General features: G+C 39.4%; 1 protein-coding gene across 1 annotated transcript in view; it reads right to left on the bottom strand.

The window, feature by feature from the left end:
* Nucleotides 1-23,877, bottom strand: part of LOC126237301 (zinc finger E-box-binding homeobox 1) — a 65,747-nt gene extending 41,870 nt beyond the window's left edge. The window contains exons 1-2 of the mRNA XM_049947260.1: nucleotides 23,439-23,877; nucleotides 22,506-22,664 (exon numbers count right to left, since the gene is read on the bottom strand). Coding sequence (XP_049803217.1) covers nucleotides 22,506-22,664; nucleotides 23,439-23,573 — 294 coding nt within the window. The 5' untranslated portion in view covers nucleotides 23,574-23,877. The remainder of the gene's footprint in view (nucleotides 1-22,505; nucleotides 22,665-23,438) is intronic.
* Nucleotides 23,878-26,785: the final 2,908 nt, after the last annotated feature.

Genomic DNA, 26,785 nt, shown 5'->3' with positions numbered 1-26,785 from the left:
GACTAGACATTCCTGTTCTAAGAACATGTACATTGCCTGCCATGTATCGCTCACATACGCAAACAGTGACTTTTACAGTGCTACAATCACGCGAGTGTGAGAACATATTTGGTCTTGATTCTTTTGATTCGTTTGACTTTAACATTCAGGACAAGGTGTTGTCAGTGTCTGCGTTCAATGCAAAAGACAGTGTAGCTAGCTTGCTAAAACAATTCCTGGAACTCTTTGAAGGTTTAGGCAAAGTTAACAATTTTGTTGCACATATTAAGCTGAAAGGTAATGCTCAGCCATAATTTTGTCAAGGCAGAACTGTTCCCATTGCATTATGGGGCAAAGTCGCTGCTGAACTTAAAGAATTGCAAGATAGCGGAGTTATTACGTCCATGTCAGCTAGTCGATGGGTAAGTCCACTGGTTTTGTTTCCCGAACCTTCAGGTTGCATTTGTCTCTGTGTTGACTAAGTCTACAGTCAAGCCACAAACTGTCATTGATACTTCTCAATTGCCATGCCCAGAGGATCTCATGGACAAATTAGGCAGTGGATGCTATTTTTCAAAAACTGATTTGCACAACGCGATCTTCAAATACTGTACCACTTGACGAAGAATATCAAAAAGTGTGTGTAGTGAATACTCACTTGGGCTTGTTTAAATATTTGTGTTAGTCTTTTGGCAGTGCCTCCGCACCCACCATTTCCAATGGTATTTGGAACAGCTGGCTGCGCAAGTACCAAACCGTTCAAACTATTTGGGCAATATTGTCGTAGCAGGTTGTACACCTGAAGAACATATTGGAAATTTACGTCCTTTTTTCATGTGTTATCTGAGGCAGGACAAGTGTGATTTTTTTAAACCCAAGTTGTAGTATCTTGGTCATGTCATGAACAGTTAAGGTGTACATCCTCTTCAGTTGCATTTGTTAGCCATACGAGGCTTGCCAGTTCCTCACAATACCACACAGAATTGCAGTCAGTTTTAGGGAAAATGAACTATTACATTCGGTTCATACCGAATGCTGAAAAAAAAAAAAAAAAATCACAGCTCCACTGCGTCAGTTGTGTCGCAAGAATGTCCCCTTTGTTTGGCCAGATGAATGCCAAATGGCTTTTCAAAAACTTAACAACGCATTGCTCAGTGATCAATGCTTAGTTCACTTTGATCCTAACAAACCAGTTGTACTGAAAGTTGACACTTCCTCTTACGGAATCGGTGCAGTACTTTTGCACAGAATTCGTGATAAAGACAGGCCTATTGCTTTCGCATCAAAAATGTTGTCCAAAGCTCAGTGTAACTATTCACAAATTGGGAAAGAGGCTTTGGTTACTGTGTATGGTGTCACCAAATTTCACCACTATTTGTACGACAGAAAATTCTACTTAGCAACAGATCACAAGGCTTTGCAGTCTGACAGCTAACATGGTAATGCAGACACACTTTCACGCCTTCCAGTCAGCCATGATACAGACTTTGACATTTCTGCTGCATGTTGTTGTCACATCGATGCTCAGAATTCTGAATTGCTTCAGTCTTTTCCACTGAACTATAAGAAAATTGCACAGGCCATGGAAGCTGATCCAGATTTGTACATTCTGCTAAAATATATTTACAAATCTCAGCCCCACTCATTGAACAGCATAAAGAACTCTGTAGTGCGTCCATACTTTGCACACTGGCATAGCCTCGCTGCACAGAAAGGTGTAATTTTTGTTCAAAATAACAGTGGACAGTCATATGTTGATCCCTAACACATTGCAAAAAGAAGTGTTGCAGTTATTTCACCAAGGACACTGGGGGATTGTTCATACAAAACAGTTAGCACATCGACACTGTACTTGGCAGAGTATGGATGCCCAAATATAGACTTTGCAGAACACTTTTGGAACACTCGGTTGATTGTGGTTGACTCATATAGTAAGTTTCCTTTTGCTGTGCCAATGTACTTGACAACGTCATACAGCACAATTCAAGTAATGTCATCGATATTTTGCCCAGAAGGTTTACCTGAAGTAATAATGTCAGACAATGGCCCTCAGTTCATGTCAAATGAATTTCAAACATTCTGTAAACACAATAGCATACGGCATCTAACTAGTGCCCCATTCCATCCACAGTCCAACAGCGAAGCAGAAAGTTTTGTCAGCACCTTCAAGCAGCAAATGGCCAAACTTCACTCCGCACACACCAGGGATCAAGCACTGCAACTGTTTCTAACCTCATATCACTTGCACACATGAAATGGACCATCGCCAGCGGAATTACTTCACGGCCACCACCATCGGACACTGCTCCACTCTCCTCAGTATCATTTCACGCCACATTATATCATCTTTTACAGGGTTTTTAGTGGCTGCAGACAGTGGGCACAAGGTGGGATCATCCGTCGACTTGGTGCTTGCATATATCTTATTTTGGGTCCAGATGCTTGCAGCGCTGCCATCAAAATCAATTTTGCCTTTGTCATGTACACGATGATCTTACAATCTCTCTTCCCCCAGATTCATGGATCCGGAGGACAGTGCAGCCACAGCAGCCGCCAGAGGGTGTCCTCACAACACTGACGGCGAGATGAACCCATGGAGACGGAGCCACCTCCATCCTACCGATGGAGGTGGACCCGCCCGCACCGCAGCAGTTATCGCGTTCCCCTTCTGGTCATTTTCCAGGGGAGGTTTCTGCCAGAGTGCAGGCTGAATGGTGAGGTATGGCCGGAAGCTAGAAATCCCCTGGAGCCACAGCTTCCAGCCTGGCTTTGTGTCCACACTCCTACCTCCCCCACCGTGTTCGCACTCTCTACACGACAACGGTCCATCGCTTTGGGGGGAGGAATGTTCTGGTGTATAGACAAGTGCTGGCACGAAGACTAAGAATGCACGACCAGAGAAGGTGGTGAGATGACGTCAGCCAATAGCGCGCTGACCAGGATGTCACCGTGACAGGAGCAGCAGCTAGACGAAGTGAATATAAACGCCTCTCCTGCCAGCCTTGGCCGGACATTTCTGGCACAGTACTAGGAGAGCACTACGATAGCAGTGGCATGTGATCCATATCAACTGCTTACATGGACCTTGTATACAGCAAAGGACTTTGATTGATTGCATGTCGCCCATTGCTTACAACACCATTGTAAATTCTAAGTTAAGTATTGTCAATCTTCTTATTTGTAACAAAACTATTAATGTGATTTTGCTTGAATTATTGTATAGCATTCTGAGAACAAAGCATCCTTCAGGTACCCTATATGAGATGAGTGGGCAGGACCACACACCAACTGCCTTCAACAGCCTTCCTGGTCTACCTCAATCCATCATTTGTGTTGCTACAGGTCCTGTGCCATCAAAACAACAAAAGGCAGCTGCAATGACTAGATGACTACACTGTCCTCTGCTTAGAAATCCATTATGGTACAGCTGCACAGCCGTATTTCCAGTATCATGTGCACAGCTGTACACAAAAATTATTGTCTGGTCATGAAATGATTATTTTGTCATGGTCAAACAGAATATTTATCAGCTTCAAGACAGACTAGCCTTACATGCACACAAATGTCAAACGTAAAGTCTGTGTAGTGACACATCAGCAGGACAAAACAATGAATGTACCAGCAGTTTGACTTGCACCAGTAGTAACAAAATCAATTTCTATTTTTGGTTATAATCTTCAGTTGGATTTTACCTTGAAGTATACTGAATATAAACTTTGAGTAATAGCTCAATAATGAAGGATTTTCAGATACAAATTTATATCAACTATTTTCCTTGTTTTGGTGTGTACAATTATTCTTATGAAAATTTGAAAAACTAATTTTGACCATACTGAACACAATACAATAGAAACAACATCTACCTTTCAGAACTTTCATTTTCCTCCAGAGAGGAAAGAAGAATAGGTTGTGGACAAGGAGAAGAAGACAGTTCACTATGGTCTGAGATTGATAGAAACCCCACTGTGGTGAGCACAAGGGAGAGAAAGGTGAAGGGAGTTGTGCAAAAAAACAGGAAGAGGTCAAATGCATTACAAAGGTAAGCATTGTGTCAGTTTCTGTTTAGAAACAATAGGGAGGACAGATTGAGAAGTCCTGTTGAATTAAGAAGAAAGGAAATGAGAATACAATGAGAGAACAATGATGATAAAACAGTAATAGAATAACTTACTGAGTAGAAAAAATTAGTACTAATTTAAAAAATCTACTTATGGGAAAAATTGGGGAGTTATTAACAAAGGTCAAGTGCAGGTGGGTGATATGGGATACAAAAACAGTTGGAGAAAACATTCCTATCTCCAATGTTAAGGTAAATTGGTACTGGGTGGCAGGATCCAATGGCCCACATGGTGTAGCAGTCATCTAGATCCTTTGAGTCATGCTGCAGAGCATGCTCCATAACTGGGTGCTTGAAGTCCCTGAGGAAGGTTAATGCGTCCATTCATGCACTCAGCCACTTTACTGATGGTAACTGAGCACTTCTAAAATGGTAAATAACATGAGTCTTCCTAAGTGTTTCATATGAAGGACTGATAGAATATGCAGGCATGTTCTTCTGCAGCTGTGATGTATGTGGGTCCTGGAAAGGCGACAGACTCCTTCCCTTTTCTAAACACTGGATTTGGACAAAAATATGCAAACACCACAAAAAAATGAATGCTTCAACATCAATGCAGATATTAGCCAAGCCTGCATGTTGTGCTGTTGGATTGTCCAGCAACAACACCTGTGCAATTTCTCAATATATTGCAAGTGTCAGTCGTGGTCAGAACAGAGTTCTGTCTAGTTGTGAGCATATTATACCAGTGAATTCAATATGGGAAAATCGTTGGTGCTTGTATAGTGGGTGCTTCCATAACCAAGGTAGCTGAAGTGTTTGGTATTCCAAGAGACACCATACTGAAGATTTATACTACATACAGTTAAAGCGGAAAAACAATGTGCACTAAGTCACAATGTGAACGAAAGTGTGTGTTGAGTGGTTGTTACAGACTGTAATTTATGAGGACTGTGATTAAAAGAGGACAATGCCTGCATAAATCACTGCAGAACTGAATGCCACTCTCACGAATCCTGTCAGCACCAAAATAACACTAAGGCAGCTCTATAAGCTGGGAATTTTAGTGCATGGTGGAATTTGAAAAGCGCACATCGGTGATGTAAATGACTATAAAAGGTAAAAGATGGAGCCAAAGTCATAAAACCTGGGCTATGGAGCAATGGGAGAATCACTGGTCAAATGAGTCTTTTTTTCATATTATTTCCAATTCCTGGCCTAGTTGACATCCAAAGAGTCAAACATGATATGATTTCAGTGATAATTTAGGCAGCCATATCACAGAATTCCAAGGGCCCCATGCTCACTCTCCACAGTTACAGTACTGCCCAGGATTACATAATCATTCTGGCTGATCAGATCCATCCTATGGTACAATGTCTGTTCCCCCATGGTGATAGTGTGTTCCAAGATGGCAGGGCATCTGTTCACGCACCTTGCTATCTCCAGGACTGGTTTTGTGAGCATGATGATGAATTGTCGCATCCCCCTTAGCCACAAGTCACCAGATCTCAATAGCTGACCCTTTGTGGTCTGCTTTGGAGGGAAGGGTGTATGATCACTATCCACCTTCATCTTCATTACCTGCCACTATTTTTGAAGAAGAATGGTATAAAATTTTCTTGAAAATTGTACAGGACCCAATTTTACCCATTCTAGATGACTAGAAGCTGTTTTGAATGCCAATGGTTTTCCTATACCGTATTAGGCATAGTACTGTGTTGTGGTTTTGGTGTTTTCATATTTTTGTACACCCCTCTAATACACACAGTGTTTAGAGAGGCCAATGGTATGGAAAAAGTGACAAAACAATAGCAAAAAATAATACAATAAAATCTTGGCACAAAGAAACACAGGAATTGACAATAGTACTGGTTGCAAAATACATGCAAATTAATTAGACAATGGATAGACAGATACTGCAACTACAGAATGAAGGCAATGTATGCAGAATGGTGCTGCTTGTAGGAAGCACAACTGTGATGACAGAATGCCGCAGATGGAAAAACTTAGGTGATAAAACAATCATCTTTCTTCCATGTAACCCTAGCAGTGCACCTGTCAATTCTCTCTCTCTCTCTCTCTCTCTCTCTCTCTCTCTCTCTCTCTCACACACACACACACACACACACACACACACACACACACACACTTGTGAATAATTTTGGGAACAAAACTGCTGAGCACACTACTTGAATAATATAAATTATTTATACAATAATGCTAAGCCTAAGACACACTTTGTACAAGTGTATACAAATGCCATTGCAATTGCCGTGTTCTGTTATATTCATTATATTTGCTTTAATACTCTTTGTAAAGTTACTTCCCTGATTTATAATTCATCATTATTGAGGAATCAATGGGCAGTTAGAAAATTTTACTACTAACAGTGATACAAAAGTGGGAAGTAGGTAAAAAATGTTGACTATCCTAGCACTAGACAAACAAATGGTGCTTAAGGAAATGATCACAGCAGAAACTGATATTTACTCAGTAACTGTTATAATAAAACAAGTCTCTAGAGAAGAGAAAAAAGGTTATTGGGCCACTTGTTAACAAGTGAATTGCTTGCTTTAATGACGAGTAAGTTGAATGTATATTTCAGTAACTAGCTAAATCACAACACATTTTTTCAAAAATCGCTGGTTTCTCTCTCTATTTTTTCCAACCTGTGAGTACTTCATCATTGACAGGGGCAAAGACAGGTGAAAAAGTAGCAAGTTAGGTACCAAGATATAATAAATATTTTGTGAAGATTTGGTTCTCCCCCCCCCCCCTCCCCCCTCAACAAATCAGCTTTGTGGCGTAGTATTGTATATATTTTACAATATTTTGATACTGGTATGTGTAAGTCTTCAATGGGTCACAATATTTACAAAGAGAAAACATAAATGGAGTTGTAACTACACGCCCCAGATGCTATCACCATTCTGTAACTTTAAGATGTCCTTAGCACAACAGCACAAATGGTCCATCAAATTTGTGGCCAAGAAAATTTAACAACAGGTGTAAACCAACTAAAAAACATTTTATGGAGAAAAAGGTGTAACATCCGCAAATATGACGTGCCTTAAAGCCAAAAATGGCCATTCTGAAGATTACAAAATAGGAATAAAACATTATTGTGGTCATGTTAATCCCTCTCACTGGTAGCACAGCCATAAAAATTGACAGGATAATACAGACAGTTAACACTAAGTGTATATTTCAGCTGCCACACAAGACACCTTCCTTATAGAGTTCTGTGAAGCATGACCTACACCTCCATTCCAATGTGAGTAAATGCATGCAGGTCAGGCGATCATGGCAACAGAAGAGAGATGCGTAAAAGCACTGATACTACACAGACCTTAAACAGCCACCAAAACACATTCTTGAACTGTACTGTAACAGAATAAATGAAAATCAAATATATGAAAAGCTTCTCAAAATTCAGAACTAGGGCCTGCCCAAAGCTGAATGCCAGTCAGTCGCAAGTTCTGAACTCTAAATACCTATTGAAGGCTAAATCCACACCAAGTGAGCTCAGAAAGCAGCATGGCAACATAGTGATTGAGGAACGATGTTTACATAATGAAGTACATAATAACAGTGCTCTTCTCTCTCAACTTAACACAGGAGCATGTGGGGGGGGGGGGGGGGATGATAGAAGAGCTGCTGAAAACTAGAGTCAGCTAGTTTTGCTGTAAGAATACTAACCAACTTTCAGGACACAAAAACTAGTCAGTTTTTGCACATTTTCAGTGACTGATGTCGTATGCGTTAAGATTGCCGAAGCATTTACAATGAAGTCCCTGAATTTACTGTCCTCCAGGAAGCTGTAGTACACAAATAATACATGGAATGGAGACGTGGAAGAAACCTGAAGTAGAAAGATCCAAAATATTTACCAAGGCTCGGAACATATATGAAAAAGATAAGTTCTATACCGTAGAAGGTGGGACTGTTCATTGCAGTTGACAAAAAATATAAAGTCTATGAATGTCAAAACCAAGTCTCGCTGCAAAATTACCTGGATGTGAGTAAGTGGCCTAGGTGAACTCAAAGTAATCACTGGATGTTTCTACCAGCCACCCCATTCAACCATAACTGTTGCAGAATCATTCAAAGAAAGTTTAACATCAGTAGACGGAAGTACTCAGATCACAGACTGACACATATACAGGTATGTATTCACTGCAGGTGGCACGGACAGTCTTGCGTAGTAGTTCAGAACACATTTTCCGAAAAATGTCTTGAGCAGCAAATTCAAAAACCCACACTCAATGTACAAATTTTAGCCTTTGTAACTACAAACAGGCCTGATCTTATAGACCGTGTCAGTACAGAGAAAGGAACTAGTGATCATGGTATCATAGCGACAATTGTTAAGCTAATAAATTAATCAAGAAGACTACGAGAATTTTTATGTTGGAGAGAGCAGAAAAGCAGTTATTGGCAAGATGTTATTTATTTCCAATATAATGGATGTGGAGGATTTTTGGGTGAGGTTTAAACTGTAAACAGTGTTCTGCAGAAGTACATGCCGAGTAATTTTATTAACAATGGAAAATAAACACTGTAGTTTAATTACAAAACTCAGAAAATACTGAGGAAACAAGAGATTATTGCACCCTCGAATGGTAAAATGTTGATAGGTGAAAGATAGTAGAAATTTGTGTGTGTATAAAAAGACTGGGGCACAAAGCATACAAGAATTTCCACCATGATTAATTAGCAAAAGATCTTACTGAGAACCCAAGCAAATTCTAGTCCTATGAAGTGTATCCAGAAAGTAAGTGCCATTTCATTCTGCCGCCTCTGCAGCACTAGGATCGGTTCTGCACATTCTCACTCATCTCTCTGGTTCACTGGCTTTCTACTGACATCACTACAGCCAGATTGTGATATGTTTGCATATTTTTAGTGACCATTCAAAATGTTCAAGGCAATCTCTGAGTTTAACAACTGTGAGTGTGTTCTGTAATACAGTTTTTGAATGTAATGAATGTTAAGCTAGCTGAAAATCATTAAGAACTCTTAGAGAGTTTACAGTGAAAATTTAATGATTGATGGAATATGCGGTACAAACTGGTGAAGCAAGAGTGGGTGCCCTTCTGTTGTCAGTGATGGTTTGGTTGAAAATGTGTGAGAAAATTAGTGAAAATATTTGATTCACAGTAAGAATGCTTTGTGATAAGGTTCCCCAAATTTTAAAATCTGTTTTATGCAAGACTGTCACAAATCGCTTAAATTTTCACAAATTGTGTTCTCACTGGGTTCTGAAAATGCTTATGGATGTCCACAAAACAAAGTGAATTGGCAGTGATTTGACATTTCTTACCTGATACAGTGATGAAGATGAATGCTTAAACAGAATTGTGAGTAGTGATGAAACTTAAGTTTGCCATGTCACTCAAGAATCAAAACAACAGATGGAGTGGAGGCAGTCAAGTTCCATCCCGCCCCCCAAAAAAGAATAAAGATTCAAAGCAATGCTGTCAGCACAAGAAAATCAGGTGCGCTGTGTTCTCGGACAGAATGGGCATTCTGGTTGACTTGTTCCCAGAGGCGAAACTGTCAATGTGCAACACTGGGAAAACTTCGGTGCTCAATTAAAAAAAAATAATAAAATAAAAATAGGTGTGGAATGCTCAGTCAAGGTATTGTGTTGCTTGATGTCAACCATGTCCCTATTCTACTGATGTCACTCAAAATCTTATTTAACAATTCATTTGGGAGGAGTTTGATTACCCACCACACAGCCCTGATCTCGCTTTCTTCCGACAGACTCGTTCTTGAACTCAAGCATGATATAGAAGAGGGCACTGACAGTGATGATTACACAAAAGACAGTGTTCTGCATTGGCTGGTGGCATGTTTCTAGAAAGAGTGAATAGAAAAATTGGTTTCCCACTACAAGAAATGTGTGAACAACGGTGGAAACTGTAGAAAAATAGTTTAAAAATGTGTTTCTAGTAAAAATGAATTTTGGTTTCAAAAAGTGTTTTTATGAAGCTTTTTTCCAAAACAATTACTTTCTGGACATGCATCATATGTAAAATCACTCACACGATCGAAGACTTCTACTCAGCCACTCGGCAACAAGTCTAGTGTGGCAATAAAAGACAGTAAAAGGGAAGCTGAGCTGAAATTGAAATTTCAAGTTTTAAAACTCACTGATGCAGGAGAAACATACAGACATACCATCATCTGACCATTGCACAGACGCCTGTATGGGGGACACAGAAATGGGTATCCCTGGCACTGAAAAGCAACTGGAAGAGTTGAAAACAAATAAGTAACCAGGTCCAGATGGAATGCCAATTCAGTTTCTTCCACACTGGCCCCATATTTGATTTGCATTTATCATAAATCTCCTGCCCAGTGCAAAATAACAAGTGATAAGAAAAAAAGTGCAACTGACATCTGTATAGAGGAAGGGTAGAAGATTCTTACTACAAAATTACAGACCAACAGACCTACCTTTACCATCTGTTTTCTGCTGAACTCTTGTGCATACCCTCTGCCAAGCACTTGACCGTGGTTTGCAAAATATAGATGTAGATTCTAAGTTCAAATATAACAAATTTCTTTGAGACAAAGTTTCTGCCCACATATCAGCATAGATTTAAGAAGTATCTTTCATGTGAAATTCAAGCTTGCCCCTTTCTTGCATGATATCCTACAAATAATGGATGAGGGGGCTAATGAAGGTCTGAGCATACGGAACATGTTCTCAGATATATGACGGGGTCCTTGAGCACTGCTTGAGCATTTGGGATCCCCACTAGGACAGGTTAAAGGAAGACATTGGTGCAATTCAAAGGATTGCTGCTAGGTTTGTAGCAGGTAGATTTGTTTGACATGCAAGAATTATAAAACTGCTTCATGAACTCAAATGGGAATCCATGGAGGGAAGACTACAATCTTTTCATGAAACATTACTGACAAAGAACAGAAAAATGCCTTTTCCTCCTGACTGCAGAACAACTCTACTCTCACCAATGCATATCTCTGTAAGGACTGCAAAGACAAGATAAGTAATTTTAGAGTTTGTATGGAAGCATCTAGGCAAATGTTCCTCTGTCACTCCATTTGCAAATGGAACAGGGAACGGAATGAGTAGTACTCTTCGCCATGGACTGTACAGTGGCTTGCACAATATTTATGTACAAGGGGAGATCAAATAGGAACTGAGATTGTTTTTTGTAAACTTTACTGAATCAAAAGAAAGATACTGAATCAAAACAAAGATACACTCACCTCATTTTTCTACATAGCCCGGTCACTTTGCTACTCATTTTTGCCATCAAACTGGCAACTTTTTGATGCCTTCCTCAAAGAAACACAAGGGACATGGGCGCAGCCAAGTCCGTACAGAAAATTGGCTGCCAACACTTCCATAGCTTAGTCATATCACCTAAGAAATTTCAGAAAATCTTCTGCAATAAGATCCTATACAGCATAACTGTTATCCGATATGATGCTGATCTGTGGCCATCTTTGGTGGGATACATTTTCCACAGCTACCTATCCTGACACAGATGTTTTACTGTACGCCATTAACACACTTGAGTCTTCGAATGAGTTTCTTCCCAAAATTGTTCAAGGAACCATCTCAAAACTTCTGCAGGTTTGGTGCCTTCTTTTGCAAAACACTTAATTATTATGAGCTGCACACCGCACCTGTGCATCTCTTGTTCACATAGTGGTCTGACTCTGCCAGTCATGTCACAGAAACTGCAGCATCACAACGCTATTCCCAACATCCCCACCAACATTCTGTCAAGATCACACTTATTTCCGTCTTACCACAGCTGTCAGATTTAAATTCTGGATAAGATTTGATACATCCTCACAGGTGCAGATTTTGGAGTAAGCCTTCATGCAAAAGGGACCACTCCACATTTTAAAGCAATTACAATTATGTGTAGAGTTCGCGAAAACTGCTGCCTAGCCCTCTATTGACTAATTTTGGCACAGAAAGTAGTAAAATACAGCTAAAGAAATATGATTATCTATTCACAGAAATAAAATCTCTGAAAGAAGTATTTTCAAGTAAGCAAAATTGTTTCTCCTAAGCCAATCTTTCTATACCATAACAAACTTTTTAATAGAAATAATTAGTACTTATGAACCTATAAATCAGCAGCATGTAAACATAAAAGTATATTTTTGTAAAAAGTATGTAAAATTTTTCTGACAGTAGTTCTTTCCGTGCACCATTCATAAATGGTTTAGAGAAGGGGGGGGGGGGGGGTAATGACAGCTGGAGTATCCTCTGCCACACATCATAACAAAGTTTAAGGAGTGTGGGAGGAGGTGACTGGTATTAGTTAGTCAACACACTACAAATGTAAGCAATATAAATTTTTGTCCTTACTCTTCATTCGAACAAACATTCTAAAGTTTAACACAACACCTGTTAAAATGGCATCATCAAATATTACAAAACCACTCCAATAAATGTATTTTGGATAGAGTTTTTGAGTATAGTTCATGACCAACTATGCAAGTATTTATGACACTATGTTACTGCAGAGCATAGTTTGTGAGCCAGTTTACATTTCAAAATACTAACTGCATCTTCGAAGTCTAAATTCTCTTAACATTAAGAGACAAAATATTAGGCACGGGAACATGCCTAAGATCACGGCCGAGTGCCCATACAGTAAAAATCACCAAGGATGTGAAGACTGTCTTGAAAACTTGCACTGAATAATCAAATACTCCACAATACCTCAACATTAGCAAACATGATGTCAAGTGTGAATAGTCAGTCAAACTGCTTGACAAATAAAAGTAAAGTTTGTATAAGTAAGTGCTGTATGTGTAAAAATGCCAACATGTATAATGACAGAGTGTGTTTAACTTGCACTATAATATCAAAAGTTGTGGAAAAGCGACATTTAGAATTGGACAAATCTGACAGTGTAGCAGCAGCATCTTACAAGTGAAGTGTAACATCAAGTCGAAAAGTTTCAAAACTTTGCTGTAGGGAAATTGCGTGCATCGAAAATAAAACTAACATAATCATTGTTTGAAAATACAATATAATACTGATACAGCAAAAGTCTACTCACCAACTGGTGGCAGAAGAAAACGTGTAAGATATGGAAATGCATAAGCTTTCAGAGCTAGTGGCTCCTCTTCATAGCAGAAGAGTTGAAATGAAAGGAATAGGGATGAATGAAAAAGATTGGTAAGGTTTAGAAAATGGAGAGTGTTATGGAAAAGTCATCTAGAACCCAAAGTCAGGGAGACTAATTGGATGGGGAGGGAAGATTGATTATTGGTGCCTGCAACAGACAAGATTTGAGTACCTGAGAACATAGAGATGGAAAATGAGGTAATAAACAAGAAAGAGACACGGAGCTTTCATTCAAGAGTCAATGAGAGTGGAAAGCTAAGTGTATTGTATATAGGTAAGGCGTGCAGGGAAAAACAGTCAGTTCAGAAAAGAAAAGGGGAACAAAGAAAAGAAATAGTTACTGAAAAGAATTTCTGAGGCCACATAAATTAACACAAATTTAATCCTGGTGAGTGGCGAGAACCCAATCTAAAACCTTTCAAGCAGCAAATCTGACACTGAATCCTGCCTTTAAGAGTTCTGACCACATCCCAACTTGAATCACACCACTACCTCAAAATTACCTCTTCCATGCTTTCCAAGAATTCCTAATGTGTAGCACTGCTTCGTCACCCTTTCTCAGGTCCCTACAACATGACCCTACTCTGTTATATATGGAATTTTAGACACTTCCTTTCCTAAAATCTAATGATTCCATCATCATGCACCCAACATGCATAGGATCCACCACTGCAGTGTTGTATTGTATTGAACTGGGGACCTAAAAACGACGGAGAGGCTTCGTCCCCACCGTAGCCCTCAGTGGTTCACAACTCCACAACACGCTACAGCAGTCCACTGTCGCCCCACACCAAACCCAGGGTTATTGTGCGGTTTGGCCCTCAGTGGACCCCTCCCAGGAATGACTTACACTAGACGAGTTTAACCCCAATGTTTGCATGGTAGAGCAATATGGTGTACGCTTTTGTGGAGACAGTGTTTGCGCAGCAATCGCAGACATAGTGTAACTTAGGCAGAATAACGGGAACCAGCCCGCATTTGCCAAGGCAGATAGAAAACCACCTTAAAAACCATCCACAGACTGGCCGACACATCGGACCTCGACATTAATCCACTGGGAGGATTCATGCCAGGGACCAGCATTCTGAGGCCACATAAACTAACACAAATTTAATCCTGGTGAGTGGCGAGAACCCAAAAAAAAAACAAAAAACTTTGGAATTCAGCTCGTCATTAGTACTATTCTGGTCTTCAATGTATTTATCAGTTACTTCAACAGAGCTATGACTACCTAAAACTATGCCCTGAAATGACATCCATTTCATGTGACATTTTACCCTCCACACCTAGGATAGCTTTTTGTACCTGCCCAATCTCCACAATAACCCAGTCATACCCTATGCTCCTCCCCCATTCATTTCACTACCCAATGGCTCCTACCACTATGACTGTCCCCACAATAGGACTTGCCGATGCACCATCCTACAATCATATATAAAAGCCCTGCCACCGGAAAAACATATACTATCAAGTGAGAGTCACCTACCATGTCGTGCAGCAACTGTTATGTAACAACTGTTCAGCCTTTTACAATGGTATGACTACCAGCAAGTTATCAGTCAGGATGAATGCGCTCGTACAAAGGGTGCATAAAGGCAACACACATCATCATCTTGCAGAGCAGGCTCTACAGCACGACAGTCGTGATTTTGGTACCTGTCTCATCACTTGCCAGCTGGATTCTCCCTCCTGGCACCAGTTTCTCTGAACTCCACCAGTGGGGACTACCTTTACAACATGTGCTTGTTCCTTGCCACCCATGTGGCCTAAACGTATCTTAGTTTCTGTGCTCTCAGCATTTATTTTTAGTAACTATTCCTTTTCTTTGCTCCCTTCTATTTTTCTATATTTTATTTTCTGACTTGCCTATTTTTCCAGAATGAGATTTTCACTCTGCAGCGGAATGTGCGCTGATATGAAACTTCCTGGCAGATTGAAACTGTGTGCCCGACCGAGACTCGAACTCGGGACCTTTGCCTTTCGCGGGCAAGTGCTCTACCATCTGAGCTACCGAAGCACGACTCACGCCCGGTCCTCACAGCTTTACTTCTGCCAGTATCTCGTCTCCTACCTTCCAAACTTTACAGAAGCTCTCCTGCGAACCTTGCAGGACTAGCACTCCTGAAAGAAAGGATATTGCGGAGACATGGCTTAGCCACAGCCTGGGGGATGTTTCCAGAATGAGATTTTCACTCTGCCAGGAAGTTTCATATCAGTGCACTCTCCGCTGCAGAGTGAAAATCTCATTCTGGAAACATCCCCCAGGCTGTGGCTAAGCCATGTCTCCGCAATATCCTTTCTTTCAAGAGTGCTAGTCCTGCAAGGTTCGCAGGAGAGCTTCTGTAAAGTTTGGAAGGTAGGAGACGAGATACTGGCAGAAGTAAAGCTGTGAGGACTGGGCGTGGGTCGTGCTTCGGTAGCTCAGATGGTAGAGCACTTGCCCGCGAAAGGCAAAGGACCCGAGTTCGAGTCTCGGTCGGGCACACAGTTTTAATCTGCCAGGAAGTTTCGTTGCCTATTTTTCCTCACCCTCCTCAACTATCTATAATGTATGAATATAATAGAGGGAAACATTCCACGTGGGAAACATATATCTAAAAACACAGATGATGTGACTTACCGAACGAAAGTGCTGGCATGTCGATAGACACACAAACAAACACAAACACACACACGAAATTCAAGCTTTCGCAACAAACTGTTGCCTCATCAGGAAAGAGGGAAGGAGAGGGAAAGACGAAGGGATGTGGGTTTTAAGGGAGAGGGTAAGGAGTCATTCCAATCCCGGGAGCGGAAAGACTTACCTTAGGGGGAAGAAAGGACAGGTATACACTCGCACGCGCACACACACACACACACACACACACACACACACACACACACACACACACACACACAAGCAGACATTTCTTACTGACACTTGCACATTTTTCCCCAGTAATCTCTGTCTTGCTTATCATCCTAACTTCCACTGTAAGTTCTCACGTGTTCAAATTTCATCTGGTATAGGCACCAACAATGTCTTCTCTTTTTACCCCATCCAGTAAGTCTCCCCTGAGTGGCAACTTTACATAACTCTTTTCTATTTGCTAAACCTTTCCTGTCTTTTTCCTTTATCCCACTTCCATTCCACTCAACTCTTCTGCAGGAGGAAGGAGATACTGGCTCTGAAAGCTTGCGCATTTCCATATCTTTTATATGTATTTTCTCCTGTGCCATTTGGTGAGTACATTTCTTTACCAGTCCATATTAAATTAAATGCAAAATGGCGTTTCATTTTGATTGTGCAAATGTGAACTTAAAACAAAAGTTCTGGTTGTGAATGGAAGATAAACCAAGACGAAATCTGAGTAACAATGACTGTACTTACCACATAAGCTATGTGCTCATGATGAAGTTAAAGACTTAAAAAGTAAAACTTTCACAACAGAAGCTAAAATGACAGTGAAATATGCAGAGAGAAAAACATTTGGTGCTAAATCATGCAAAGGCTACAGCTTTATAAATGAAACCTTTGCAACAACAAAACAACATACTATCCAAAAAATGTTTAAAGCTCTGAAAAGATTCGTGAACAGTTTGTTGTTAATTACATTCAATAGCAATTACATAAGAGATATAATGTGAAACGGAAAGACTGATACCACAGAGGAGGGGACTTTGTGTGAAAGCTTAAATTAAAATTTTGAATAGTCTCTTCATTGTGCCTTTTGCAACTCAATGCCTCCTCTACATGGCAAGTAGCAAGTTATCCCTTCCACATTGCTGTTATTCAATCCTGGACATTCTAACATTTAAATGTAGTCAATACTATCACTACAGTAACAAAATCCACATGTAGCAGAATAGATCACATTATGCTTAGTAAACAAATAAAGGCAGTGTTGGGTGCATGAATGTGGATTTTATTTTTTGCTACTCTGACCACAGTTAGCTAGTGTACTGTGTAAACCAAGCATGCCAAAAATAACAAAATTTGTGGGGAATAAGTAAACGTAAAGCATTATGAGATCAAAGCTCTACAAAATGAATTAGCTACTTAGGATTGTAATCTGGTTTACCAGTGTAAAGTGTCAGAAAGCAAACAGGCGAATATTGTAATAGTATGCTGAGACATTTGGACTCTGTTTTTACTAATCCATAACCAAGGTGCAAAAAACACCAAACTTTCACTTCCAACAAAAATGATCAAACACACACAAAATATTCAGTAACTGCACCTGCTAAAGTTGCCAACAAAGCTGCAGATTTTCAAGACAAGTACAACGAAGCACAACTATTATAAAAATGTATTATGTATGTATGGATGTATGTATGTATGTATGTATGTATTTACATTCCACACCTCCAAAACCACTGGACTGATTTCAACCAAACCTGATATACGTATCATTTACCATCTGGAAATTGTCGATATGTGGTTAAGAGCCATCTACCTCTCAAAGGTGTGGGGATGATAAAGCAGTGTAGCCCACAAATCGCGAATACACATACTTTAGTCATACAGTATTTGCGAATAAGAGCACTCACAGACCTGCAACGAACTTTATATGTAACTTCAAAGCTGTAGGAAATTTTCTCTTGCTAAGGACCCATAAAATGACAAAAAGATAGAAGCTTAACACTTACCACATTTTCACTGTTCATGTACTAAAGCTTCCATATGGGGCACGATGTTTTAATTTGTAACTTCTTTATTACTAACTATATTCATACCGCCAAAAATTATATCATCGTATGGCATGTAGTTCGGGAGACATTAAATCACAAACAGAGATGTGCGAAAAACTGCGGCGCTATGCAAGTCATTTAAATTCATTACTTGGTCGCCACTACCTCCATTCACAACACCTTTTGCAGACAGGATCCACATCTGACTGTACGTACTTTCAAAAATTTATCATTGTACAACAAATGTTGTTGTTGTTGTGGTCTTCAGTCCAGAGACTGGTGTGATGCAGCTCTCCATGCTACTCTATCCTGTGCAAGCTTCTTCATCTCCCAGTACCTACTGCAACCTACATCCTTCTGAATCTGTTTAGTGTATTCATCTCTTGGTCTCCCTCTAAGATTTTTACCCCCCACGCTGCCCTCCAATTGGTGATCCATTGATGCCTCAGAATATGTACAACACATAGTTCAGGAAAAATGACATCATAAAAACTGAGCTGGGTCGAAGTTGAGTGACTGCAGGAGGGTACAAGATGACTTAGAGAAAATTTCTAGTTGATGTGATAATGGCCGTTTGCTCTAAATGTCGAAAAATGTAAGCTATTGCAGATGAGTTGAAAAACAAACCTATAGTGTTCGGATACAGCATTAGTGGTGTCCTGCTTGACACAGTCACGTCATTTAAATATCTGGGCAGAACATTCCAAAGTGATATGGAATGGAACGAGCATACGAGGATTGTGGTAGGAAGGGCGACAGGTTGTCTTTGATTTATTGAGAGAATTCCGTAAAGGAGACCACATGTAGGACACTAGTGCAGCCTATTCTTGAGTACTGCTCGGGTGTTTGAGATCAGTACCAGGTCGGATTTTAGGTAGACATCAAAGCAATTCAGAGATTTGTTACTGTTATGTTCAAACAATATTTAAGTCTTATGGATATGCTTTGGAACCCAAATGGGAATCCTTGGGGGGGAGGGGGGGGGGGGCAGACAATGTTCTTTCCGAGGAATACTACTGAGATAATTTAGAGAACTGGCATCTGAAGCTGACTGCAGAACAATTCTGTTGCCTCCAAATACACTGTGCGTAAGGACCACAAAGATTATATACGAGAAATTAGGGCTCATACAGAGGGATATAGACAGTCATTTTTCCCATGTTCTGTTTGCATGTAGAACAGGAAAGAAAATGACTATCAGTGATACTGGGTACGCTCTGCCACGGGCCTTAAAGTGGATTGAAGAGTATCGATGTAGATGTAGGGCGGCTTGAAAGTGAAACTGCTGGGCGAAATTCACTAGACTTACAAATTAAATGTGTGTACAAGCACATGAAATATGTTAACTATATGTGAAATATATATGAGATGTGCATATGCAGTCAGAGTCAAGGGTTGAAAGAACCATTTCAATCAAATCTGGTATTAATTATTTATAATATTTATTAGTTATGATCTGTAAAGAAATTCAGTAGTGGCGGGAACCACCAGCCTCCTACTCAAGTAAGGGCGATGAAGTGGAGAATGAAAGGGGTGGAGGAGATGGGGACGTATAAGAGGAGGAGGAGGAGGAGGAGGAGGAGGAGGAGGAGAGGGTCACAGAGAAGAGGCCAGAGGAGATGTACAGATATGGATGAAGGAGGCAATGAAATAGCTCTTAATCAGCCAATATAGCCAAGTCTTCATGGAACATAATAAACTTTTCAAGTCATCCCAAAGCCAGAGCCTGAAATTGTAAAATCAGACACGAAGGAAAAATAATTACAGATATTAATAAGATTGGCAACATTTTTAATAAATAATATTTGCAGCTCCAATCCCGGTAATATCACAAATGAGAGTGGAAGGTAAAGCTCTGCCCCATACAAGAGCCACCCCTTAAATTCAAATAAGTGAATGAAAAGGAAATAGGCAGGATAATAAGTAACCTATGGAATAACTACTCATCAAGTTGGGAATGTTTCTGTAATGTTGTGATTTAAAAAAATAAAGAATTAGCTATTATAGTTACCCATCTGATTAACCAGAGTATCAGAGAACACACTTTTCCAAATGCATTGCAGTGGAGCACAGTGCATAAAAACGATCCAAGGAAGAGGTTCCAGACTTTAGTCCCATTTCATTAATACTCATCTTCAATACAGTATTTGCTACCCACCCATGATGATATTGCACTTGGCCTGCCACAATTGTTACCGGAAACATGCAGTGATGCTACTGTAAACAAAAACCATATCAATTTTTTCAACTGTCATATACACTGTGGAAGTCTGAACAGCTTTACAAGCAAGTTGTCTGGTTGTTAGAACAGCAGAACATGTTATGTTGGGTTTCAAACGCACAGGTAAACACACCAGCTGACCGAAAAACCCCCACTCCCAGGTGCAATAACACTGTTGTTGACTAATGCTTGTATTGCCGACACGACTTAATGGCTATTTCTTGAAAAAGAAGTTAGGAAATACGGAAGCGTCCGATCCCGCCCGTCTGCTTTGACCCATGACGTCACAAATATGGCAGAAACAAAAACAAACACACACACTTTCCACAAGAAGCCTAATGACACTAACGGGACAAGCGCGGGAAATGGGGTGTTTTGGGTGGGGGGCAAACTAAATATAAACAAATTTAGACGCCTTGCGTAGCTACAACGTGTAAGTGAAGAAAGCCATGCATGAATACCCACCCACCTCCCCAGGGGTCGTAACCCCTGCAACCCATAGAAGATAAAGATGCTTCAGTAGCTGATTAGTGTTTTTTGTCTTTTTTTAAAAAAAAAAATCTCTCACGGGATAGAACGAACAGATCAGAAAGATAAATATAATAAACTAAAACAGAAATTGGAGGAAACAGATAATTAAAATACGTAATAAGTGTTTTTAAATGAATAAAAAAAATCTCACGAGATAGAACGAACAGATCAGAAAAGTAAATAAAATAAGATAAAACAGAACTGGAGACAGCCACACTCAAACCAAACTCCGCGACGTCATGACGTCACACACGACAACACCCTTACGTCACGGGTCAAAGCCGATGCGTGGGATCGGACGCTTCTGTCGACCCAGAAGTTACTAACAGGAAGACAGCACAGCTTCCGAAAGGATCAACACTGTAACAGCAATCATAACTTGTGTGGTGCCCAACAGCAAGCCACATTTCAAGACCTCACTAAAGACTTTGATTCAGTAAACTATGAGTTATTCTTAAATAAACTTGATCATTCAATATAAATGCCATATTCATGTAACTGCTTACTCAAAACCTAATTAATTGTAAGCCTTATAAAAAGCTGACTTGCAAAAACTATGATCTTGTCATGAGTTTCCAATCCAGATACGAAACAGTCACACAAGGTGTAACCCAGTGATCAGTTGTTAGCACTTCACGTATCCTAGTGTAAATAAATAAATAAATGCTATATAGAGCCACCTTTTAACTCCCAATCGGTAAGCTATGCGGACATCTTGCTGCTATTTGTTGACAAACAAAATGATGAACTATGTATCTCCAGGATCAAAATTTGAAGGTTATTATAAGTAAATCTTAGTTACTGTCACTGAAACTTCCAAATTCACACCAAACCTCTATCAATAATATAGGTGGAACTAACAAGACAGACACAGATGGATGCAGATTTCTACGTACTGATGTATACCTAGATGAAAATCTATGATGAGTAAACCATACAAATTTTATATGAAATAAAATCTGTATTTCACTGCACCTAATCGGCCATTTGTCAAAAGTAATCTCCAATATGACACAAAAAAAGTGTTTCTTATGGACAATTCCTGCACAGATTAATTATGTGATAGACATATGAGCTGTGCTGCTGATACACATATGAACAGAGAATATTATCCCTGTAGACTAGGATACAGACTCCTACTGGGAAAATCTTTGTACACCATGAACACCTCACAGTTTGACAAAATTTAACAATATTATGAAAATGATAGTTGCTACTCACCATATAGCAGAGATGGTGAGTCGCAGATAGACACAACAAAAGTACTTTCAGAAAGTGAGCTTTCAGCCAACTAGGCCTTCATCGGAAATAGACAACAAACACAAAAACACACACCCACGCACACGACCACAGTTTAAGGCTATGGAAGCCATCAATTCAGTTTCAGAATATTAAAAAAAAAAAAAAAAAAAAAAAAAAAAAAAAAAAATGAACAAATAGAATGTGAACCACACACACACACACACACACACACACACACACACACACACACACACACACACACAAAAGAGAGAGAGAGAGAGAGAGAATCAAAAATATTCCAGATCTAAAACAGTACACAACAATAACAAATACTTGTTCACATAACTTTTAATACATTATGCCATTTACAATTAGTTTCCTATCCAACACTTGTAACTGTCAAGTTTGCAAATGTGGCACCACACTCTCCCATCTATGAACATAGGTGACTCTTGACCCTTCAACTTCTATGATTATAAATGGCAAAACACATTTAAAAATATCAACTATTTTGTTGTGTGTAACACACTTTGTAATAAATTACTAGTGCTCAGACCAATGTGTTACATGTTAATCCATTAACATACAGTATTCACAGTAACCTAAAATTGAATTATTATTATTATTTTTAACTCTTCCCCTCCCATAAATACCAGAAAGCACCAAACCTCATCTCTCTGTCCATTCTCGACAGGTAATTGCTTCTCTGTTACATTCTTCAACATGTTCTCAGAATTCAGGCAACTCAATCGGAACTCGTAGAACATGTCCAGCTTGTATGCACAGCGGTAACATATTTTCTTTGGAAGGGTATCTTCCTTTGATATCTGAAATCAAATACATTGACATTCAATGTACAAATCAGTTCTAAAATGTTTGGTGGTAGCCCTATCTTTAACAGATTTGATAATTTGTAACCTTCTTTCTCAGTAGGCCTAACAGTAACTGAAAAACCATGAAGCTATATTAACTGAGCCACATATTTTATACATACATAGCCTAATTTCGTTTGTATCAGCAACTGTAGCTTATGTGTAAATCTGCTGTATGAGCATTGCATGAGGCTTCTAAATACAACAGAAAATGGCAGTGCTGTAAATTTAAAGTGAAATCAAAGTGATACAAGTGGGCATTAGCTAAAACGTCAGGTACATGCCATCCATCACTATGCTTCAAGACTTATCTGCTTCCTTGTAGCCACTTATAAAAGAAAGCAGAAAGACAACACTGAATTGTAGGCGTCTAATGATTGTATAGCTGTGTGCTGAAACTGATAACTTGTTTTAAATAGTTCACATGTTGGACTGTTATTCAAAACAATGAAAATAATCAAGAGACAAGTTACTTGAAATTACGATATATTCCGTTACTAGTTAACTGAATTTAATAGCAGGTGCCCAAAGCCAGCTCCTGTAGCTACTCTTTTTCATACCTAAAGGTCTTTCATCACTAACTTCTCTATGCGGGATTTATGGGTGTATCGCCAGTAAACGCCTTCAATATCATGCTGAGCCCTATCACATACACATGTAGTTAGCATCCAACTGTAAAGGCATTTTCGCGTATTTCCCTATTTTTCCCTAAAGAGCGTAAATACTCACCATGATAGGTAAGCACGATTTAATTTTGAAGAGCAGCTGTCTTTGTTCCCCTTCCTTGTCAAATATGTGCATCCTCAGCCCACCGCCAGTCGTGCATAAACGACAAACTTCCGAAGAATTATACCCGGCGCTCATTTTGCATACACCAATTTCCACGACAAGCTATGTTACATAATTTTCGAAGTGCAAACAATTAAACCTAACACACAATCCCCATTGTTCATTACACCACACAACACCTACTACTACCACAACCCACTGCCACCATTTTAAGTCAGTGATGAAAACACTGCACTAAAAAATCGCCGGCTGTCGGCGCAATCCGGTGTCACGACGAACATTTTTTGTGTGTAAAGAAATACAGTAAATAGCTTCCAGTACAACCCTAAGAAGGATTTGAAAGTATTCAGAAAAATGGAAAACAACATGTGCCAATAAGAAAGGTGACCTTTGCGGTGAGGACTAATGAGGATGTGAAAAACATTAATTTTTTACGACTCGTCCATAATAGTTAGGTTTACAATAGAATCCCAGAAAATGCTGAGATAACTGTAAACAGTAGGTTGCTGTTACTATGTCTCTAGTATGGCAACTTTACGAATAGTTCTCGAATATTTTAGTTAGTTGCAATTGTGGGCTGGTTGATACCTAAAATAATTATACAGCATAGGTCTTATGTAGGCTTAATCAAATCATATGACAAATCCTATTTGATAATGCTCCTACAATACGGTATGGAAGTTACCAAAGACTCGAAATTATTTTGAAACATCCATGCTACAATATTTAAATAGTTTAAAAACTTACAGCTTAGTATAGCAGAGATCTGCTCACTTACAATAACCCAGTTCTCTTGTTCATCGAATGAAAATCTGTCAATATTTACGACAAAACGTAAAGTGCTATTACAACTTTACCGTTCGAAGTATGGCATTTTCTATTATCGTTTTGTGAGAACTGTCCCCCATGCAATAAAGAAAATGTTTCGGCGTGGTAACAGCGCATTCAGCGCTGATTAAGATGCAGTTCTACACAAGTTTCTTACATCTTCCGCAACAGTGTAATATTTCATATTCCTTGACCTGAAAAGTTTCTATTTTGTAACTACAATGAGGTAACCCGACTATCTTGTTTCTATGAGAGATGGTGCATTTATCCTAGTACCGATATGTTATTTCCATCAAAGAATTTTCTGAAAACTGCTTTGTAGATTTTATTGTAATAGAAATTTCATTTTATTGAAGTTACCAAATAGGCCCTATCTATTTAGGCAGTACACACAAACGAGACTCATGTTTCGTAAATAAGTTCCAACAACCCCTTCTGACAACTGTTCGTCAGAATTACAATTGATCATTTTTACTGTTTTATCAACAGTACAACTACGAAAAAGAATTACATCTATGACTCGATGTCACGTGAACATCAACAAATACAATTTATAAGTTGCTGTTGAGGCAATCCCTCAATACTCTTCTTCCACACTTTGGCGAATAGTTGTGAGACAGCACCCATATGTTGGAGCCAATATTCAGTTGAATTTGGATAGAGCCATCGTAAGCATGTCAAACGGCACTAACAGTGTTGGTCCAGAGTGTAAATCAGTGAAATAACACAACACTTGAAACTGTACTGGCCCCAATGTTGTTACGGCTCCGATGTTATCGGTATTTCGACCACGCACCATTGGAAGATGGGGCCAATACCGATACGTCGACCTTAGTTTGGTGCAAACGATGTTTGTTTCGGTTGGCGTTATGCAACTCGAGTTCTTTTCCTCGCTTGTACTACAGTCTAACCCAACAGTCGCGACACTTTGCCTCGATTTTGTTGCCCAGCGCGCCAGCAGTACCCCAAGCGGCCAGTAACTTAAACTGTGACTTCGGCGCGATCGTGAAAGCGAATAGTGGTTGCCTATTTTGATTTCTACAATGGTTTTTACAAGCGGGAGCGTTTGTAGCGCAATAAATTGCAGCAGCAACAGGTATAAGACATCAGAGCTGTCTTTTTTTAGGTTACCTAAGGATCCTGAGAGATATATACCATCATGTTACTAAACTGTATCGCCGGGATTCACTTGCAAACTACATGTGTGTAATGATTAATGTTACGTTTTAGGAGCAAAAAAATGACCAGTTAACAGCAGACGAGAAGACCTTTTGAAAAAAGACGCAGTTTACCTGTATAATAATATTAGGTTTTGTTCGCTACATTTCGAACAAAACCAGTTCATGAGCGCAGACAATAATAAACTTGTGTCGATTGCAGCACCCACAGTATTTGACATCCCAAATAAGCTACCTCGAGTGACGATGAAGAGGAAACTGCCACAAAGATTCGACAATCCATCTGAAACTGTAAAACAGTTCTATGACACAGAAGCAGCCAGTTCAACTTTCCATATATCAGTGCCAGATTCGTGTGAATCGTCAACACAGACTTGCTTTGATGATAAAGTGGTTAGATTAAGTGCAGTTATTCATGTCTTACAAAAGTGTAATGTTTGGTATGTATTCCATTCACTTCTGTTGTTAGTCACTTAATTTTCCTTGCTTCCTTCGTGTGATGACATTATTTTGTTAGCACTTTGTTCACTGACAGATTGTTTGAGAATTATTCAAATATTTGGTTTTGCGTGAAATGTAATCAGCTCATTATAATGTTTTCAACATACTTCTCCCACTATTTGTGGGTTGCTTGTCCCACTTACAATAATATAAAGATGAAGCTCATACTTGTGGCAGCCCTGCAGCCAGGCGACTAGCACGAGTTTTGGTGTTCTCGTAAAGATAAGTCATTTTAGATTATAAAACATATAGATTAGTACTGATTACGTGGTAAATAAGTGTATTAGTGTGCCGTTTAAGTCTACCATTAAAGGTTTCATTTTTCTTTACGTAATATAGCAGAAAACGCGAAAAGACCGTACAGTCGTATTTTCTGTTTACGTTCTGCTGAAGCAAATCTATAGAATTTCGTTTAGTTGTTCCTTGCTCTCTCCAGCAATTTAACTTAGCGTACCTGTTCATTATTTAACTAGCATTTCCGAAAAGTAGCGTAAAGTTTAAGTTGTTGTTTCAGAAACTTTGCACTTTTGTTTTTGTTTACACACAGTTGCGTAAACAGTTGCGTATAGGCCAAATTTGTGTAACCATATTTTCGTGTTTATCTGTAATTTAACTGACTTATTCTTAATAAACTATTACGTTTATCATGAGTGAAAAGTGCTTGACTTGCCGTAGAATTGTTAGGTCGGGGCTTTGGTGTGATGGGTGCTGTAGTTTTTTCCATGTGGGTGACTGTAGTGGCGTGGGAATAGGGGAAGTAAATGAGACTCATCAGTGGTT

The sequence above is a fragment of the Schistocerca nitens genome, chromosome 2, assembly GCF_023898315.1.
Source record: "Schistocerca nitens isolate TAMUIC-IGC-003100 chromosome 2, iqSchNite1.1, whole genome shotgun sequence".
In the NCBI taxonomy this organism is placed as follows: Eukaryota; Metazoa; Arthropoda; class Insecta; order Orthoptera; family Acrididae; genus Schistocerca; species Schistocerca nitens.
The sequence above is the reverse complement of the archived record's forward strand: the minus strand, read 5'-3'. Positions and strand labels throughout refer to the sequence as shown.